Source organism: Alosa alosa, chromosome 1 (genome assembly GCF_017589495.1).
Source record: "Alosa alosa isolate M-15738 ecotype Scorff River chromosome 1, AALO_Geno_1.1, whole genome shotgun sequence".
Classification (NCBI taxonomy): Eukaryota; Metazoa; Chordata; class Actinopteri; order Clupeiformes; family Clupeidae; genus Alosa; species Alosa alosa.
The window spans coordinates 31,772,034-31,794,200 of NC_063189.1; the positions used below are offsets into that span (position 1 = coordinate 31,772,034).

The 22,167-nt window shown below is 43.3% G+C and overlaps 1 protein-coding gene across 2 annotated transcripts in view; it reads right to left on the reverse strand.

Moving 5' to 3' along the window:
• grk4 (G protein-coupled receptor kinase 4) overlaps positions 1–22,167 on the reverse strand; it is a 52,638-nt gene continuing 30,471 nt past the window's right edge. The window contains exons 6-16 of one of the 2 annotated variants that reach the window (XM_048243768.1): positions 18,035–18,127; positions 17,057–17,120; positions 16,574–16,714; positions 13,144–13,334; positions 11,841–11,878; positions 9,073–9,162; positions 8,253–8,461; positions 4,969–5,106; positions 4,371–4,508; positions 3,793–3,973; positions 1–3,271 (exon numbers count right to left, since the gene is read on the reverse strand). In XM_048243768.1, the coding sequence (XP_048099725.1) occupies positions 3,794–3,973; positions 4,371–4,508; positions 4,969–5,106; positions 8,253–8,461; positions 9,073–9,162; positions 11,841–11,878; positions 13,144–13,334; positions 16,574–16,714; positions 17,057–17,120; positions 18,035–18,127 (1,282 nt within the window). In that variant the 3' untranslated portion in view covers positions 1–3,271; position 3,793. The remainder of the gene's footprint in view (positions 3,272–3,792; positions 3,974–4,370; positions 4,509–4,968; positions 5,107–8,252; positions 8,462–9,072; positions 9,163–11,840; positions 11,879–13,143; positions 13,335–16,573; positions 16,715–17,056; positions 17,121–18,034; positions 18,128–22,167) is intronic. The other variant, XM_048243759.1, reaches the window with a different exon arrangement.

Here is a 22,167-nt window from a genome sequence, read left to right on the forward strand (position 1 = left end):
CATGCTTGATAAATTCACCTTTTTTATTATCATCATCTTCATTATTTTAACAGACATTAAAATACACTTTGTGCACACATTCAAACAGGTATAAAGCCAGACTTCCTTGCTGACAAAGTGTGGGGACATAAGAATAAGCTGATGTAATTTGTTGGAAGGGAAAAAAGGATATGAGGAATATACAGAAGCTGATAATTGGCACATATGTCAAAGGCTAAACTTTAATGTGTTCTTATAAACAGTGATGATATTATTCCCTTTGATGATACATTAGACTTTGATGGAAGCGATTGAAAAGGAACATAAAAAAAAACCTGAGAATTATTCTCATGTTTGTAATGCAATGCTTGTGAGCTTAACTAGAAGGAAGGACAGAGATGTGTCTTCACTACAGCATTCTGAATGATGTAACAATGGAAGCAGAGTAATGATTGACAGGTGAGTCAGGCCACCCTGCAGACAACAGTTGGGGAAGCAGCGAGCAGCTATAGAGCAGCATTAAGTACTAAATAGGTGTAAATATGGAATGCTCTACACCACAATGGTTGGATCTTAAAGCTCAATTGTGTTTCTTTGTGAAGTTCACATGAAGTTGGTATTTTTGTTGTTTTTTATTTTATTTATATTTTTATACACACACACACACACACACACACACACACACACATACATTTCCCCTCATCACACAGTGCCCCTCTCATAAGCAAAATCTTCCATGAACATTGTGAAAGCACGTAGAGATCTTCACAGGTCCCAATGCACATATGGTGTTTGAATGGGACTTAGTTGGAGTCCAGCGGTGACTCCAAGGGAGAAGACGTGCATCCTCAATGACACGAGAACTTTCACACACTTTTCAACAGCTTACTCCAGAACAACTGTCTCTGTCATTAACCCAGGGTTTATTTACAAGCAGGGTAGCCGGAGAGCCCCACTGCAAGAGGCCGGGCCATCCCCAAGTTGGATGACATTAATACAGTACGACATGCACACGATTAAACTAGAGAAAGAAAAAAAAAAGTTATAAATGTCTCTGATTTTTCACAGCATTAAAATTATATTACATAGACTTTTCAAAAGGAAAAACAAAAGTTTAATCCAAGTAATGTAAGCATTTGTGTGCGCTGTCATGCTCGTGAGTGATAACTAAGTCAGCATCAGGTCCTGCTCAAGAAGAAGCTTCAACAATTCCCCCTTCTACTTACATTTCAACCACTTAACAAATATGAATAGTCGGGCATCGGGATGGTAGATTTACTTGAGCATAAGCCATTGAAAAAAAAAACACAATTGTGATTACAAGCTCACGTTTCCTGTCTTCTACAAGTCCAAAGAGAAGGCAAATTTAGCTTTTCAGATTAGTTTGTGTCCGGTATACGAGTCTCTCAGCATCTCTCATGGTGAATATGTAGTAAGTGAACTCACTCACAGGCCTTTATCCCACAACACCCATATTACACAACTGGATCAGTAGGAAAAGGACAGAAGGCAAAGGAACTGGAGGAAGAAGGGCTATGAGGGACCAGGCAGAGGTTTGTCTAGCAGGTACGACTAAGAGACCGACCCTGATCTGAAACAGGCTATACATTTAAAAAAAAAAAAAAAAAAAAAAAACGGTGAAGGATATTCTAAGGGAATGTACAGGGAATGTAAAGTCAAACCTAGCCTCAGTGTACTGTAGCTTTGATGGGGATTGTGAGTATAACAGGGTCAAATGGCTTTCCCAAAGACCTCTCTCAGTCATGAAATTCATCAGCCTCTCATGGAGGGGTAGGGAAGCAACAGCACTTTAAAAAAAGACCCATAAACATTTATAAAAGGTAGTCCAGACATGTTGTGTGACTAGGTGTGCATAGCACGCGTTTTTGGCTAATATGTAGGATGAGGTCTCAAGACAGAATATAAAATTTCAACTCGACTACCTAATATCTATATCATGCACAATGACAACAATCGATGCACAATGACCTGTAAATAAGCTAAACGATCTCGCTCTTTTCCAGCGTAAGAGAGAATACGCGCAGAGGAGATCTACTCAGTAACGGATCTCCAGCTTTTAGTTTAAGGCATGAACATTCTTGAGTCAGTTTCTGAACTAGCACACGCACATACAGAAAAGACACTCGTCGTAAGTACCCTTTAGCATATCTGTGGATATTTGGAATGTTAAATTGAAGAGGATCATCAAATATTTCAAGAGGATAGACACAACCCAATGACTCTCTGCACAGTGTCCATGGACTATAGTTATATGTCTGCAATGAGCATGGGTGTCAAATTGCGTGCATTGACCTTGCATCTGATTATACATTTGCCAGCCATGCAGCATTACACTCCTCCCTCTCCGATACTTATTATGCTTTTCTTTTCCTAATCTGAACTACTAGAATGGTCCTTGAAAACTGATGTTATCTCTACAGTCATACACCTCCACAGTAACATGGGGTATGTCTAAACAGACAAGTCTCCTGTGCTTCCTACAAATGGAAATGAATGTTATAATGAGGCAAGATTAGATTAAAAAAAAAAAAAAAAAAGAGTTGGCGAAGAAAAAAAAGACAATTGAATCATTCAATATTTTGTTGCTTGCAATAAACGTCTACTTAAAACAGCTCTTTGACCAAGATGACCAAATACTAACTCAATGACCAACAAGAATGTAGCAGGGAAAATGCATTTACTCCCTTAAAATGCATTTGCCTTAATTGGGCATTTATAACATGTTACATCTGACCCATTCAGGCTTAATTGGCAAATCAATTTGCAGCTTGGTGCAGGCAAATGTCAGAAGAAAAACTATACATGAACTAAAAGCAGTACAGACAGAAAAGACCATACAAACAAAAGGCCAGATGCTACCTTGGAAATAAAAAAAAAAGTTAATGAATACCATACTGTGCTTCATTAAAAAAAAAAATCTCCTTAAATACACATGTTCATACTCATTCCAAAATGATAAAAGAAAACAATGCTATGTATGCATTCAAGTGGTACTTATATGGCTTTTTGTACAATACAACCTTTAGTGAAAATATACATCTAGACATAATTCAAGTACAAATGTACAAAATCTTTAAACTCATACTTTTTTCTTTAATTATAATACACTTTTGTTACAATTCATAAATACAGTTAGTTTAACATTCATGGAGTTTGTAAGATCTGCTTTCTGACTGGCAGCTGACCAATGGGGGTGGAGCTAGGGCAAAGGAGTGGTTTAAAGACGTGAGGGCTCCTCGTCCTCTTCACTGTAGCTGCTCTTAAAACACACCTGTGGGCCGAAAGACAGACCGTCAGGGAGGGGCAGCTGGTTGTCCCCCGCAAAACACGCCCAAAGCACACAGCAAAACAGATGCTGCTGTTCAACACACAGCTCGGACAGACACACACACAAACACCGTGCAGGGACAGACTCAAGTTAGTGAACAATATTGGACGAGAACAAGAACATACAAAAAAAATAGGCAAAGATGAGGTGAGAATGAAAGGAGGCGATTATCGAAAGGGGAGAAAAATGACGATGTTGCCCACGTGATCCTCACGGGAGACTGCTGTGGAATGGAATGGCCACTGAACTGTGCCTGATGAGAGCCAGCGCATGAGACTAACTGGTGAAGAGCACTGAGCCAAAAAACCTCCAGGAAGGAGAAAGGTTAGTACAATGTAAACGGGCAAATAAGCAGATTATGGGGTGTCTTCACCATGGCGACACACACACACACACACAGCAGTGAGTGAGCGGATGTCAGTGAGGAGGTGATGGCTAAGGAAGAGAGGCAGAAGGAGAGATACCTTAACCCCCTCCCCCACGCACGGTGGCCGATGTGGCGCTAGCACTTGCCTCTCTTCTAAACAGGCGGTAGAAGAAGCCTCGCTTCGGCGGCGGGTTGGGCCTGTTCACATCCAGGTCCGAGCACAGGACACCATCGGTTTCATACACGTTGATCTCTTTGAAGCATTCCATCTCAATCATCTGTCAGACACACACAATGAAAATTATGTATGAACACAAAAACATGTATGAAAACAAAGGTGCGTGCGCACACACACACACAGTTTGTTTGCAAATACACTTTCATCAAATCAACACTTAAGATCAAATTCCCATGCTACATCCTATAATTTAAAGACTTGCTGAGCCATTTGCTCAGTAGCTTAAAATATCAAAATGCATGCACGAATAGACCAAAGTGTGTATGTCTCTTTGAGTGTCTTGTGTCTCTGTGTGTGAATGCACACACACACACACACACACACACACACACACACACACACACACACACACACACACACACACACACACACACACACACACAAGAGCAATCCTGATTCATGCCCATTTCAATTGCTTTCTCCCACAGGTGCAATACCTCATTCTGCCAGGGGATGGAGACACTCCCCGTGACAAACTTGTGATAGAAGTCATCGTCCGTGGGGTCAAGGTTGACGCCTTTGACAGTGGAGAACTGTTCAATGTCCAGAACATCCTTGCAATAGACTGCTCTGGGCTGTGAAAAAAAAAACAGCAGCAATTCTCAATCCCTAACTCAATCCACAAATGTCTAGTGGATGTTGGAGTACAGTTTCTAGCGTATAGGGATATGTTTTCCCTTTAGTTTAACTTGTACTCTAGGTATTTGTTTAAGCAACACAATGTAGTTCTCTAACCTTAAAATAATGTTCATGTTCCTGAAAGGTAGACTTACAATAAGCAAACTGTATCTCTGCCAATAAAAATGTGCGCCAAGAACACCTCATATTGCACTATGTAGCTTGTTGTTGGTCTGACCGGGCACATGAACCTATTTGTCAGTTCATGATGATTTAGATTCTCCCTTAGTGATAAATGGGTGTGTTGAAATTTGACAAAAAAGGGGAATTCCTACATTGTGTTACTTTAAGAGAGAGACAGACAGAGAGAGAGAGAGAGAGAGAGAGAGAGAGAGAGAGAGACTGCGGATTACTCACGTCGGGGCAGAAGGGAGGGTCCAGTATGTTGGCCTCCAGCCTCTTGAAGTTGATGTTCCTGAAAATGGCATGCTGCTTCACCTCTGTTGCACCCCCACCCTGGGAACCCAGACGCTCCTTGGGGTCCTTTGCAAGCAGCTGCGATGAAAACACACACACACACACACACACACACACACACACACACACTGTGATCAAAACAGGAAGTACGGTGGGAAGCAGAGACCACCATGCATGAGCAAATGAGTTTCATTTCTTCCATGGCTGGGCATTGTTGGAGTACAGCTTTCTGGTTGTCTGCAGGGGCCTCTGTGGCTGAGCAGATGTTATGATACCCAACAACTCAACAACGACAAAGCTAGTTAGCTAGTACTAACTTAAATCACAACACCGTGTGTGTGTGAGAGAGAGAGTGAGTGTGAGAGAGAGAGAACAAAGAGCATACCTGTGAAAGCATACGAGAGACGGAAAGTGTGCTACAGCTAGTCTCCAATGTGTGGCTCTCGAGGTAAAATACAGTTGCACTCGGTGTGATTCTAATCCCAGTTCTCTTCTGACAGCTTTATGTAAGCGTCAGTGCTCTTGGTCTCCTTGGGGCTGACCCCCTCACTATTCCCAATTAAGAGGCTGTATAAATCTCATCGTAGACCAGCAGACCCGCCTTGGCCCCGCTAACTACAGTCAGCCTTACTGGTCTGCCTGCCTGCCTGGCAGATTTGTGCTCCAGTAGCATCTCTGCACTCCATCTCTGTCAGTATGCTGTGTCACTACCACTGGTCTAAATATGTCTCCCTCACGGCTTTCCTCTTAAATTCTGTGCTTTATTTAGTGATTTATTTTTGGAAACACTGGGAATGTGTGACATTTTTTTAATGCTAGACTCAGATCCGTACCTCATAAGGGTTAGCTAATGAGATCGGGTTCAGGAAAGACAGTGGAGTGCTAAACACAACATCAGTATTAACAGAGCTGTAAATCTGGCAAGAATGCAATGAAGGACTCGCTCCAGCTCTGGGAACTCTCAAGGAAGGGAACGCGCTGGCTCACATTCCATTGTTGAGGATGTCTGAGACAGGATGTTGCGCATGATGATGTCATTTGGACAACAAAGCAGAGTCATCTTCCAAAGGCTTTCAAGCGTGGAAACAGCTTAAAGCATCAGAGCACGCCACTGGAAGTGAAATTAGTGGGACCATTTGGAGCGATATGCTTTCACACATAATGCAGTCACCATTGATCCATGATTCAACCATGGCTGAATTGAACAACAACTACCAGAAAACTGTGAACATTTTAGTGTTGCAAACTGAAACAGATAATGTTGATAGAACAGACATTCCTGGACAAACAACTATCAAGTATTTGCTACCAAAAAAACATACCAAGTATAGATCAAATTAATGACAACACGGCTCTGGGACAGCATTTAAGAAGTTAGTTTTGGTGAGGCAGAACTAAATAATTTATGCTAGATTCCACAATAATGTCTAGAAATCTCCCCTTCTTTGCTGCTAAATCATTGCAAAATCATTGCAACATCATTTAACAAGATTCTACATGAAACAACACCAAGATCTAGTACATGCACTCTCTCTCTCTCTCTCTCACACACACACACACACACACACACACAGTTTTGCTCTTTTGTTCTGGATTTATTCTATTCAAAGGATATCATCAGTAGAATCACTACAAAGTCAGAGGCCATCCCAGAGGGAGCTTTTGTTGCACTGAACCCAAGGTCAGAATATTCCATGTTGTTATACAGAGCACAGTACGGAGCCATTGCCCCTAAAACCCTACAAACACACACACACGCACGCACAAACACGTGCACACACACAAAATCACATAAACCAGCTGCTCCTCCCCTGCCTCGTCACTTTAACAGAGAGGACTTGTTGAGGGGTCACTTGAGCTAGTTTGCGCTCATCCTCTTTCTCGCCCTGTTGTGGTTTGTTCTTGTACTTTCTCTTCTTTTCAAATGCTGGCTGTTCACACCATGTACATGTCTCTAAATAGGGAATGGCGCTATTCCAACCCATCTCTGCGGCTTCGCCTTCACCGTCATGTTCTTCCGTTCTCTAGCTCAGAGAGTATTAGATCATGAGACTTGTCCACTCTACTGCATTATGGGGACAATATAAATATGGTTCCCACTGATGCATTCTTTGTTCCGCTTCCACAAAGCAGACACAGTTCTATTTGAGTGTGTGTGTGTGTGTGTGTGTATGTGTTTTGTTTGTGTGTGTGTGTATGTATGTGTTTTGTGTGTGGTGTGTGTGTGTATGTGTTTTGTTTGTGTGTGTGTGTATGTATGTGTTTTGTGTGTGTGTGTGTATGCTAGTTGTGTAAGATACCCTTGGCTTGTCTATGACCCACATTATGAGATACTGTAAGTGAAACAAAACGATACTCTATTTACTTCAAAGGCTGCTTTATGGTCATCTGCAGCAACGATGAGGTCACAGATAGGGCACGCTGATAAAGAGGAGGAGCATGGTATGTTGCCGTGTCATTTGTTTGTGAAGAGAAGAGTCGCTATGTTTTATCACAACAATATGTTTTGGGAACCAGAGTTAAATTTAGCTCTCTGGTGGTCTGACAATTCAAGAGCCGATTTTAATGTTGTTTTCGTTGGCATGTGATCATGTTTTGGGCCGATTCTAATCCCGTGCACTGAGCAAGTGGCTCCTACCATTTTCACATGGGGTTGAACGTTGACCCTAACCCCGCATTTATTTTGGGGACGCCAAGGTCATTTAGACCACGTTTTGTCCACTCAGCGCAAAGATGGAGCTAATGTTAAGAGTCTCTCAATGAAGGGAAACTAGATAAGATTCCCTGCCAACAGGTCATAGCATTGACTTCCCATCGTTTTCTCTGCTTCTGGTCTGCACCGTGCCTGTGGCCCCGAGTGCCCTATGCTAACACAATCAAACTCAGGAAGGCATGTGTGAGGGTCTACAGGTAGTCTCAATGCACTTCATATTTAAAGGAACATGCCAACTTTTGGGGAAATCAGCTTATTTGCCAGCTACCTCAGAGTTAGATGAAGAGGATACATACCCCTCTCTTCTCTACGCGTGTAGTAACCCAGTCTGACACTGTTTGCCTAGCTTAGCATAATTCACAGAAAATGGGTTAGACCAGTTAGCTCCTTTTTAGCTTAGGATGGGGTGTTCCTTTAAAGAGTTACAGCAAGAATTGCAGCAATTTGGTGAAGACAGACAAGCAAAGCATCAGGAAATGTGTCCCTGTATTGGGGCAGGCCGCCTCCTCACCTTTCGGCAAATGTCCTTTGCCTCCTCAGAGAACTTGTCCGAGTACTCCTCCTGGTCCTCGCGCACCCGACGGTCCACCTCCTCGCGCTTCACCCGCTCCTTGCGGCGACGGAACGGTGACTGGCCCTGGATCATCTCGAAGATCAGGCAGCCCAGCCCCCACCAGTCCGGGCTGAAGGTGTAGCTCTCATTCTGGATCACCTCTGGGGCTGCCCAAAGGTCAAAGGTCAAGAGTCAGCACAGTGGAGGACTATTGGTAAAGACAACAATCACCAAGCCTGCTTTTCGCAGATTCACTCATCCACAATATAGTGCACTGTATAGTGAGTGAATAATCACCATATAAGTTTTCACTATAGTGTCCTATGAAGTGAATAATCACCATAGACGTTTTCACTATAGTGCCCTAATGGAGTGAAGGAGTGGATCACCCGACCTATACACAGGCCAACACTCAGCTAAATCATCTACATGTTGTGGTGCAATGCAAAAGCCGAACATCACTACAAAGCTTTCTTGAAATATCACTTCACAAATATCTCTTCCTTCCTTTGTACAAAACGTTGTTGCCTTCTGTCACTTGACACATAGCAGTGAGTAGCATTCTACAATAGGCCTAATGATCAAAGATCAACTTATTCCAAGTCAAGTAATTTGTTTATGGTAATTATGTTGCAAGCTACAAGTGTCTTTTTTTCAAGAAAGGAAATTAAATGTCTATTTCAATTAAACCAGTGCACATATTTTATAGACAGCTTAGCAGCCATGTTGAGTGGAGTTGTTTGCTCAGTGTGGGAGTTGGAGTTGGAGGAAGGCTTACCCATGTAGCCCACCGTGCCCACCCTCCCCCTTATCGTTTCTGCCTCTGGAATCTGGACAGCCAGGCCGAGGTCAGAGATCCGAATGTGCCCTGCAGCAGGAGAGGACAGGAGAGGAGGACCACCACACGAGAGAGAGAGAGAGAGAGAGAGAGAGAGAGAGAGAGAGAGAGAGAGAGAGAGAGAGAGAGAGAGAGAGAGAGAGTGAGGATAGCCAGATTAGAGCTGGACACATTACTGACACAGAAATGATAAGCGCTAACTGGAAATCATAGTAAGGCTACAGCAGAGGAGAAGAGACAAAGGGGAACCACATTTACATGTATTCATTTAGCAGACACTTTTATCCAAAGTGACTTACACATGTTACATATTACAAGGGCCATTCTCCCCAGAGCAACTCGGGGTTAAGTGCTTTGCTCAAGGGTACAACGGTGGAATCCACAACTTTTCAGGCTACTGCATGCTAGCCCAAATCCTTAGCCACTACACTACCACTGCCCCAATTTGTCGCAACTGCTGCATTTGTTCGTGAGGAGGAAACCAGACAATTGACAGTGGTGTCTGAAGTGAAACCAGGGCAACAGATGAACAAGTGGAATGTTGTGAAGATCAGCTGAAGAACACTATGGGCCATGTATGCTTTATTCATCATAGGAGCCACTTACGATGTTCTTCCAACTCAGAACACAGAACCTCAGTTAATGGGTTGGTGAAGAAGGCAGCTGCAAGCTATGTACGGGCCATCGCTCTTAAAAGCACATTCTGTCCGGTTGTAAAACTAGTTTAACCCAGGGCCGCTACACCTGGAGACCTAATCGGGTTTTATAATCACTGCTGTGCTTGCTTGAGAATAAGAGAGTTGAGGTTAACTCTGCCGGTTTGTGACAGGGACAGTGGAATTTATTTTGTGCAAGAGGCACAGAAAAGTGGCCAGCAGGCAAATCCAAGCAATACAGGAAGATGGACAAAACACAGGATTGGAAACTCCTGGTGGATATCGGAAGGCAACTGTTAGTTCCATGGTGTATTGTTGTGACTACTTTAGTGTTGTATTCCGAGTGTGAGCACATTTACTTCGTTGAGCTAACTATTCCCTTTGAAGATGCAATGGAGGAAGCCTTTGAAAGGAAAAGTTAAAGTGGGCAGAACTGATTACAAAACCAAGGAGGGAACAAGACTGGCAAGCACACATAAGACCAGTGAAAATAGGTGTAAGAAGCTTTGAAACAAACTCAACCAGAACACTTCACTTAGATTTGGGATTTGGAGGACAATCACTGAAAAGAGCTAAGGGCTGCTGAAAAGGCAATGGTTATGACTGACATGCTCACAGGCTACTTGGGGTCATGTTATGACCTGAATTGCCTCAGAAATATGTGAACATGTGTTTTTCTGGAGTAGTATTTGTTGATGTCTCTGTTTGTAACATGTCCCAACTAGGGCTGTCAATCGATTAAAAAAAAAAATCAAATTAATTACATACTCTGTGATTAATGAATCTAAATTAATCGCATATATAATTTTTGCTGTGAATATATCTTAAATATTTAAATTCAAATGAATCATTGAATAATCAGCATTAGTGACATTAAAGTTCAAAACCTCTTTCATTATTATTTTCACTGTTCAAATAATGGCCATAATAATCTATGATATGACGTAATATGCTGAGGAAATCAATTCAAAAGTGCTTCAGGAAGAAGTTTTTTTTTCATACAGGCATTTCAGGCCACAGATATAACCCAGGGGACACAATGAAAATAATTTAACACTCCCTTGAATGTCAACACTATTTCTTTGCATTGATGTGCGACTTTAGAGTTGACAAACTCCGGTGATATGCAAATTCCTTGCTGCAGACATTGCAGAGGGCTTTATTTTAATCAACACTTTATTTTTATCAACATCAGGCTGTTTTTTAAAAGTAAATGTTCCAATCAATGATCTAGGCAGCACATTTTCTTATCTCTCCTTCATTTTACAGTCTAATGGTTACTGACTAGAATGGCTCGGGGTCAAAGGTCATACTTAATAATAATTAAACATAATTGATTATTTTTTTTTTTTTTAATCAGTTATTTTTTCTCAAATTAATTAATCGAAATTAATCAGTTATTTTGACAGCCCTAGTCCCAAACCATAATGCGTGTAGAATGGGGTGGGTTAGGGATGACAGACACTACGTATTGTGGAGCCTTCTTGGGGTGCTGTGGGCCTAATTCAGCAAAACACCAGTGAAGGAAGGTGTTTTGCTAAATTACGAAAGACTGCGCACAAAGACTGCTCTGTTATTGATGTGTTTTTTCCCCTACACGGTCCTTTGGTTAGGCATTCAAGCTACTAGCACATGGTGTACCATGAAGGAGGACCTTTACAGATCCCAGGTGCAACAGGCAGCGCGTTTGCGACTGCCACCAGTCAGTTGCATATTGTTGTTGTCTCACGTCCTGTTGTGCAATTTAATGGCCACCTTACACCAAGCAACTTTGACAAGATTTGGGAAAGATTCTTGAAAGATTGTAGTCTTTTAACTAATGCCCCCCCCTTCAAGCTTTACTCAAAAGAGTCCAATCTTTCAAGAATCTTTCCCAAATCTTGTCAAAGTTCTTTGGTGTAAGGAGGCCATTAGGTAGGCTTGGTTGTTTATTGGCCTCTGTGGCAGTGCATGTTATACGGTGAAGGAGTTACTTTATAGATCCCGCAAACTCGCCTTTGCCATTTTATAGAAAAAATATGTTGCTAGAAGTTTAATTAATAGAGATCTTACCACGGTCATCTAGTAGGATATTCTCAGGCTTCAAATCTCTGCAGGTGAATAAAAACAAGTTTGGTTGGTTTCTGTATAATGTCTGTATTTCTACACATTGAGAAACATAATAATTAAACCAAGTTTGGTAATGCTTTTCAGGATTTGAGTTCAGTGTATTCACATTCATAAACATCCTGTTCAAATAAAAAGCAGAATAGCAGTACAATACTGTTGCTACAAAAACATATCCATACCCGACCCTTTATGCTATGGTGTTGCCTCTAGGCAACATAGTCTGATTTATTTTGTTTAAAGAATAGATCAGACATCCACTTCATTGGTCCATTTCACTAGAAATCCTAATACTGTCCTGTGCAAATACAAAAAGGGGCCGCAAGATTGACTTGCAGAATATAGTTACACTGATATATACACTAATACTGTTAAAGTTAAAGTGCCCAATTTGAAGCAGTACAAACACTACAAAATATTTTTTCCCAAAGGATATCATAGGGCATACTATAGTATAGAGGGTCCATCACAAAAGTCAGTTGTTTATACGTTAATGCATATGCTGAGACCCCATTTGCAAGGAGCCAGAAAACAAGTAGTAGACAGAGAGAAACGCAGAGGAGTAAAGCCTCTTGTCCACCCCACAGAAACAGGCGTGGAACCCAAATGTTTATGTTACGGCCACTATATGAGGCCCAGCTTCTGTGACGACCCACAGGAGGAGATGATAACAACTCAGAGAGCCCCACCAGCTCAGCTCCTATGAATGCCTGGCTGCTATGGCGATGGTGTACATACATATTGATGTACAATATCGCATGTGCAAGAGAGTACAGGGTATATATGCATATATAAATACAGGCAACCGCTCTGTATCATGCTAAAAATAGCCTTCTTGCACTGTTCACCATCATTAAAAGAGTAGTATATTTTGCAAAGGTTCTGTTTTTAGCCTGTTATCCATTAGAATGCAGCACTGCTAGTGGAGAGAGAGAATCTAGTGAGGGGAAGACTAAAAGATGCTGCTCTCATTTGGGATGGGTCCACTACCAGTCTGATTACAGCAATGGCAGAGCCACACACGGACACAGTTATATCGCTGACTACACTCTTAAAACGAATGTCTTGGAAACAACACAAACTGTGTTGTCCCTATCTGGACATAGAGATGTGTTAAAAACAACACAACACATTTGTTTTAAAGAGTGTGTAAATTATTGGCAGATGAAACTCTCCATCTCTCTCTCTCTCTCTCACACACACACACACACACACACACACACACACACAAACACACGCGTGTAAGCACCTGTAGATAATCCTCTCCCGGTGCAGATCCTCCAAGCCACAGCAGATCTCGGCGGCGTAGAAGATGGCACGCTGCTCGTCGAAGCCTGAGTTGCCCATGTTGTAGATATGGAACTTCAGATCGCCGCCGTTCATTATGGTCAAAACAAGACAAAGAGCATCCTTGGTTTCATAGGCATATGCTAAACTAACCTGGGGGAGAGACAGGGAGAAGGGGGGTTGGTGGAAGATGTGAGACAAAGAAAGAGAGAGAGAGACAGAACTGTGTTCATAACTTCACGAGGAAACTTTGTCTTTCAGCTATTGAACCATCGTAACCACGAGGGCATAACAAAGTACAGCGTAAACAATGGAGGGATATTTGCTTAATTGCAAAGTCAGGGGCAATGCACGTATAAACAACTGACAAATGACAAACACAGACACATGACAAACACAGGAAACCCTCTTGGCTGCAAAACACTGCGATAGCAGAGGGTGACGTGCTACAGGTGTCACTAGATGGGCTACTTATTGTGTTGAACTCTTATTGTGTTGAACCCTTATTGTGTTTAACAGTCATAAGATTACTAATGGCTTTCGGTAGTATTTGGCATGAATGGCTTTTCAGAAACAATCAAAGGAATACAAACTGATGATCACATAATCAGATGTCAAGAGAGACTGCCACAAACAACTACAGGGAATAAATACACAGGAACACATTATTCAACTGGCTATATTACACAAGACTTATGCAATATGAAGCCAAGGCTACTAGATGGGCAAGAACATTTATGAGGTCAATCACAGCCCTATTACACACTAATAACACTCCACAGCAAGGACAAAGCTGACACACACACACACTGACACATGCACACACATTCTGCTCTGAGACACACACACAACCACTCATAATGCTTCTTTTGGACACACACACATCTCTCACATGCATTTTATCTCTTTCAGTTACACACAGACACACACACACACACATACACACACACACACACACACAGGGTCAGTGACACTGAGGACATCAGCGTTTGTTTAGTTCCAGGACATGGCTGCTGCAGGGAGGACTCCCATATGTTCCTTCACTACTACAGCAGCGAGCAGAGACTTCACTGATGATAGCAATCATGGAAAACCAGCTGTGAGAAATGAAGGAAAATTCCTCGGGGTAGAGAGTGCAACCATATGAATGTGTGTGTGTGTGTGTGTGTGTGTGTGTGTGTGTGTGTGTGTGTGTGTGTGTGTGTGCGTGCACGTCTGTTTGTGTTGGCGGGGTGGGGGAGTAGGGGAGAGCTGTCACGTCTGGAAAAAACGTGCTAGGTCATTAACGGTGAACACAAGGCCTCTTTCCCACTCTCCCAAAACGGAAAAACTGTCTACTAGAACAGCACGCGCTGCCCGACCTGACTTAAGAGGCCAGCATGCCTGGGCGACGTCGCAGGGGCCAGAACATGAGCCGCGTACAAAAGATAAAACGAAAGACTCCGCCGCGAGCCTCCACACACGATCAAATAAATCAAACTAACTACTGTAGCTCTAAGCGGCTTCACTCAGACTCCCCACCTGTTAAAACACCACTCCGGCTGCTTCTGGAACAATGTGTGTGGAAGGACCGGCCGCTAATGGTTTAGGTCTGCTATGAAGATGGTTGGAATTTTTACTAAGATTCAACATCTTCAGCAAACAAAAAATCTGTCTGAAATAAGATAATTTAAATATTGAGAGAGAGAGATGAGAGAGAGAGGTGAGAGAGACAGAAAGAAAGAAAGCCTATCTATCTATCTATCTATCTATCTATCTATCTCTCTCTCTCTCTGAGTCAGGTTTTTCAGGGGAGACCACTCAAAATGGCTCCTGGCAATCACATGACTGTAGTGGATACTGCATGGTCTCACCTGAACCACACACACTGCATCTACATGCCATTGCAGGCCAATCTGGGAAGTCTCATACGGTCAAAATGGACACAGGCAGGTTAGCCTTTCTGTGGAGGCCCTCCATCACTATGTATAAACAGATAGAGGATGAAAAAAAGAGAGATAATGTGTGTGTGTGTGTGTGTGTGTGCGAGTGTGTGAGAGTGAGTGAGTGAGTGAGCGAGTGAGTGAGTGAGAGAGAGAATAGAGGGGAAGTCATAGAGCACTTGACTCTACTCTCTACCTCTGTTTGGTCAGTGTTGCTAGGCAACAGGGCCCTTCTCATACGTTGAGTAGCTTATGAGGAGCTATCTTCTATGCCTCTGGCATACACACACACACACACACACACAACAAGCACTAGCACCCAAGTACATTACACATTCTACAAAAGCACGCCCACACACACAGACACACATCAAAAAGACCACACACACACACACACACACACACACACACACACACACACACACACACACACTTACTATGATCTAAAAAGTACACTGTGAAATGTTGGTATGTGTGTGAGCAGGTCCACTTCAGTGATGAAGTGAGCATGTTAATGCAGGAGAGAGCAGTGGCAGACGCAGGATCACTCTGAACCCAACACAGCACCTGCACACATACACACTGTGGAAGGGTAATTGAGCTCCCAGAGTGGCAGGTACACATCAAGCCACATGTGATTAAACACAGTCTCAAACCAAACGGAAAAATAATCACAGTAACCACTGGATCTACACAATACCAGGAACACCAATCAAATACAACCAACAAACCAAAAAGAGCTGGAAAAGGAGCTGGAAAAGAGTGAGAAAGAACTCTCACAGGGAAAGGAGATAGTGGGAGAGAGAATTGATCATCACAGAGGTTTGTTTTGGTATTTTTATTAGATTTTTTATTCATCCTATTTTTACCAGGTGAGTCCCAGTGAGATCCTAAATCTCTTTTTCAAGGGAGGCCTGGAAGAGTGAGAGGGAGGGGAGGGGAGGAGATAGAAAAAAAAACTGACAAAAAGAGAAAGACACCCATGATTCGGCCTGGTGACTGATGAGAAATCAACACTGTGCTGCCCCTGGCCTGTTCCCATGCTCCGGTATGCAAAGCTATATGGACATCAGGAGATGCACTAAATGGAAACCCTTGAACAAGAAAGATGAATGTTGTGCAGTGCACTACCATGTGGCATCCTGTGTTGTGTGCAGTCACAGTTTTGTCAGCCTGCTATCTTTTCATCCGGTGAAATCGAGTGAGGACTTAATACGGTAAACACAAACAATGCATCACACAAAACAGCAACACATTAGCATCACACACACACATTTGCATCACAAATCTCACACACACACACACACACACACACACACACACACACACACACACACACACACAGGCTGAGCATAATAAGTGCAACACAGCCACAAAAGCACTCACACACTCACACATACAGAAACACAACACAGACAAGAGACAGAGATACAGGTTGGATTGAGGGAAGAAAAAAAGGGTAGTACTTACTACAAAACTACTGTTAACTTTTTCTAAAATGCGCTTTTCGTTTAATGCCATGGCTTCACCTTTTCTCTTCTTTACTCGTTTCTTTTCCAGCTTTTTACAGGCGTACATCTTACCAGTGGCTCGCACTTGACAGGCACACACCTACAGACAGACAGACAGATTCCTCATTGCAGATTAATGCATGAACACCACAGATTGCTAAAGATGATTGATATTCTAAAGATAAATGCATTTTTTTGCAATGTCTGCACAAACAATGGACAACTCACTCTTCAATACAACAACTTCACATGCCAGTGTATTGTAAAGGACTATCTTATTAAAAAAATACTCCATAATCTGGCCATGCTATGATGTCTTAAGTTAGCAAACAAAAATGTTCTCTTGTGTCATATATCACAGAATCAAACTAGTAGTAATACCACATAATAGTAATACATTGTATGGTCTAACATCAGGGAAAAAAGGTTCCAGCATACATACCTCACCAAATCCACCTTTTCCTAGTACTCTGTAATGTCTGAAGGTATTTTTGGTTACAGGTTGCCTGCACAGACAAAATGGAATGGAACATTACAAAGATGAACCTTGATAGACAATGTGATAAACACACACACACACACACACACACACACACACACACACACACACACACACACACACACACACACACACACACACACACACACACACACACACACACACACACACACAATTCAGCAGCTCAGTATTGATTTGGACATTTGAGGCAGCTTGCCATATTTCAGTGCATGATGAAAGTCTACGCAAAACATTTATTTGCCACAGTTATATGACAACAGCAATTGGAACAACCCTTTTAATAAATGTGTTTCCTTATCAAGCAAAGCCAATGTTCTCTCTGCTTTGGGAGAAAAATATGTTTCATTATGTTGAGGTCTGGTGCATTGAAAATTAATGAAGTACACAGACTGAAAAACAACTGAGCAGCCAAACAGATCTGTCAGAAGTTATATTGTGGATCAAAAAATGAAAGATGACATGTTTCCTTAAAGGCAGAGTCTGCGATTCAATTTTGCAAGAGGTTGTGGACAAATTGAGCTAACCAGTCAATTAAATCACTTCCCCCACTTTGGAGCTACTGAAGCAACGTGTTCATTGGCTGGGATTGCTTCTGGCTCGGACAACGCCTCTCTGTTTGTTTCATATTCCGCAAGGACTGTTTGCAGCCTGCTAACACTAGAGTGTTTCTGAGCACAAGCACTAACATACGACTGCACCAGTGGCAATTTGGTGACAAAATACATGGGATTGGAACCGCAGACTGCACCTGAGGTTGTGTGGTGGTTGTGAATCAGTTAACAATGGCTTCATAACTAATAAATGCAGTGAATAATTGTGAACCAATCACTGCGGTTCCATTGTGATGTAGTTCCTGGTTCTGATCCAATAAGAGAGAAGTTAAAGCAAAGATGGCGTCACCTCTCCAGCCACTTCCACTGCAGGAAGCGGGAGAAATAGATGGACTCCTGATAGGCGGAGAACGGCGCTCCACTGAGATATTCACGGACAATTCTAGAAAAAGAAGAAGGGAGGGGGGACAAATAAACAAAGTTAAACCCAGTGTTCCGAAACCTCAGACAGCAACTGAACGAATAAGAAGTGCTAGGAAACTGGAAAAGACGACAGCAACAGGACTTGAGAAAGTACTGCAAAAGTTGAAAGATCAAGTACAAGACTATCATGTTACACAGCTCAAACGGTCAGAAGTATCAATTGTGCAGATGGGCTGGTTCAAATCGGACTCCCGCTCGGCTTGCTGACCTCTTTAGAGTCCTCACTATCCGTCCCCTCAGCCCATCTCAATGACTGACATTTTCACAAGGCCAAGGTTGACATAGGAACAGGTGGAGTAGGCTTACCATTGCTCCCTCCAGTATAATAACCGTCAATATTTCCTGGAAGCGTCCAGAAATCACAAAAAAATCGTTCTTCATTAGAAACAGATACATCAAAAACAGACCACGTTTTTACAAGTGGAAAAAAACCCCAGGACCGATGGAAAGGAAGAACAGAAGGTGTCTGTGTGTGTGTGTGTGTGTGTGTGTGTGTGTGTGTGTGTGTGTGTGTGTGTGTGTGTGTGTGTGTGTGTATGCCATGCCTAATATATCAAAATATGTCTTTGAGTGATGTCAATTGAGAAGAAAACGCTAGAACATTCCAGTAAATTCAACTCTCAGGAAAGCTTAAAATAAATCTGGAAATACTGAGACAATCTGGCTGATCAAGTGCACGGGAGATAGACTGACTGATAAATTCTTTCTTTCTCTGTCATTACATTCCTTCTTTCCTTCAGCGAAGTTGAGCAGGAGGATAGAAGAACGAGACCGAAGAACGAACAACCGGCCAAAGAGTCCACAGGGCTCTCGCGCTCCAGCTCACTTAGCGGGCTCAGCATGGATCATGATCTCCAGTGGCGTCTCGCTCCTCATTCCGACAGGGCGACTGATGTGAATTTGAGAGGAGGCGGGTGGGGGTGGGGAGTGCAGACCGAGACAGTGTGTGTGTGTGTGTGTGTGTGTGTGTGTGTGTGTGGGTGTGGGGAGCCAGAGAGTGTGCGGGTGTGTCGAGATATGTAGTGCACTACACCCAACATCTCTCCATGTAACACTAGCACATGCGTGTGCTCTTTCATTTTTCTCACACACACACACACACCCCAAGAGTGTTTTCAGGAAAGGTTAAAGCATTCCACCCCCCTTCCCCCCTGTTCACCTCTCTGAGTGGAAGTACTCCTCTTGCTCCCAGTGAGAAGAAGCTGGCAGGTATTGCTTCCTCAGGAATGAACATGCTTTTCTAATCAGCACTCCCTCGTAGCATTGTGTGTAGTGTGTGTTTGTGTGTGTGTGTGTGTGTGTGTGTGTGTTTGTGTGTGTGTGTGTGCGTGTGAGTGTGTGCGTGTGTGTGTAGGCGTGTGCAGCAGCCAGAGCTGTTCAAACCTGCCCGTGAAGGTCAAGGTCACCATGGCAGACTTCAAAGGCTTTGTGATGCGCGCGAGGTCACGGGTCAACTGCGAGATGGTGGGCCCCGCCTGGGCTGGGTGTCGCTTCGAGCGTACTTGCCATGTGACCCCGAGTTGACCTCCGCCCCCCAGGGCAGGGTGTTCACTGCAGGCTGGTGGGCAGTGGTCAGACAGGAGGATCAGTGCGGAGCGGGAACACCCAGCCGTGTTGGTTTACAACCAGGTGGAAACGCTAAAGAGCACCAGTCACCAGGGATTTAGGGGCCCTTGGCCAAGACGCTTAAACACTCAAAGTACCAAATCTCCCCTCTTAGACACTGAGACAGAAGAGAGAGAGAGAGAGAGAGAGAGAGAGAGCGAGAGGAGGGGAGAGAGAAGAGGGGAGAGAGAGAGAGAGAGACTTGGAAGAAGAGAATGAAAAGCAAGAGAAAAGGGAAGGATGAAGCAACACACCTATTATGTGGCCAGAGGTCAGTGTGAGTGGTGGTGCACAGCACAGCTCAGTTCAGGTCTGCACAGCACAGCACAGCACAGCACAACACAACACAACATAACCATCAACATGTGACTTTTGTTCAAGACACAGGACACAGGAAAAAGACAAAGCAAGAAAGAAAAAGGGTGGAAAAGACAGAAGGAAGAGTCCGTGCTGTTGGCCAGCTGCAGGGAGGGGACCAGTGGGGGCCATCACTCAGCCCATCCTGCCATCACTCCTCCCTGCCTCCTCTCATAGGAGATCTGCAACAGTTATCATATCTCACTGGACACTACCAATGGACCCTGCCCAGCAAAATGACCTTTTATGCATTACGCATTAAAAGTTGCAAAACTCTGTTGCAGCTGTCCAGAAATGGCCATTTCATACATAATTCTTCAATGGAGGGACATCCCACAGAATTGAACCTTACTGACCTAGTTCTCTCTCAACCCTAAGTGAACCTAAAACTAAGAACAAGGAACGCATGTCCAACTCCTGCTCAACACAGGCCTGCAGTACTAAGAACAGGGAACGCATGTCCAACGCCTGCTCAACACAGGCCTGCAGTGCTAAGAACAGGGAACGCATGTCCAATGGCTGCTCACGCAAAGGGCATAATAAAGTGTGTGGTTTCATTACTCTATGCAGCTCAGTGTACATTGCAGTAAAGAATGTATGTGTTTACGGTACGTGTTGGGTTCTGTGTGTGTGTGCGTGTGTGTGTAAGGATTTGACTAGATATGACTAGGCCTCCATGCTCACGGCTTTCTGGGTGGTGCCCGTCTTCACTTCCTCCCAAGAGTGTGTCACCACCGTCTCTCTGCTCCTGAAGCTGCCGTGTCCTTTTAACCGCAACAAGGTGCTAAAATACACGCCTGCCTCTCTCTCTCTCTGTCTGACAAGAAATAGAAATGGTCTTCCTCTGAAAGCCAGAAAGAGACATGCAAGCATTTTGCAGAAATGCCATATTCACAAGAAAGACAAAACAGAGGAAGAAAATATGTTAAATATTCCGAGGGTAAAGCTCATCTGAAGGTTTCTGAGTGGTATATGCAAGCCATGTCCACCTCTCCAAAACCCTGGCATAACTAGCCTGGAAGCTAGCCTGAATTCACCCTGCCCACAAAAATTGAGTCTGGGAAATTCGGTCTGGAGTTGCTCCATTAGGAAGCCTCTATGCCAGAACCAGTGATTTGCACCAATCAAATCATCTGGGCGGGCTTTATACGATGATGACCACTAGAGAAGCTATAGTAAAAGCACCAACTACCGCCCCTTTCGTTCGAAAATTCTAAAACAATACTTCAAAATAACATTTGATAAAGGGACCTTACATTTTTCAGTAGCCATAGGTGTGTAGATTTGAACAAAATCTGGTTTGGTTCTAAACGGGAGCATTTACTGCCTTCAAAATCCGATTTTGTTCACCATGCTCGGAGTTTGGTGCTGGGCTGGTGGGTGCCCTATTGCCACCCACTCACACAGGACATCAACGGTTAGACTGAGAATTCTCGTTGCGAAATCAAAATTCCACTGGAGCTCCAAGCGGATTTGTACACGCAGCCTTACACTGTTTACAGCAGAGTCATGGTACATAGCTAATTTAGATACACTTATGGTGTGGGTGCTTGCATTTCTTAAGGAATCCGCCATCTTGGTTTGTATAGAAATGAATATTAAGTGACACATACTGTACACGTAAGAGGGCGGTAATAGGCAACGTTCCGACAGATGTTTAGATTTCGCCATCACATCTACAAGGTATTGATTAAGGCATTTGTCGAGAAGAAGGATGTTTATGGCTATTCTCCCTACAGAATTCACATGTTGTTGCTCTGATTGCTTAGGTCTGTCCAATTGTGTGTAGAGGCATTTTCCCTCTGTATTGGCTGAAACAGGTCCCATAATCAAATCCAAATGGACTGACACCAGACTCAAATTCTGAATAGAATCAAGTCTGACTATGTCAGGCTATGGGATAACACACAGCAATGGAAACAGCACAGTGGTGGAAAACGAAATGCTGTACGCATGTCTGGGAAGTGCACATGGTGCACAAGAACGGTGGTGATCAAAGCTCACGGGCCACCAGCTGCAGTGCTCATCTGCAGGCCC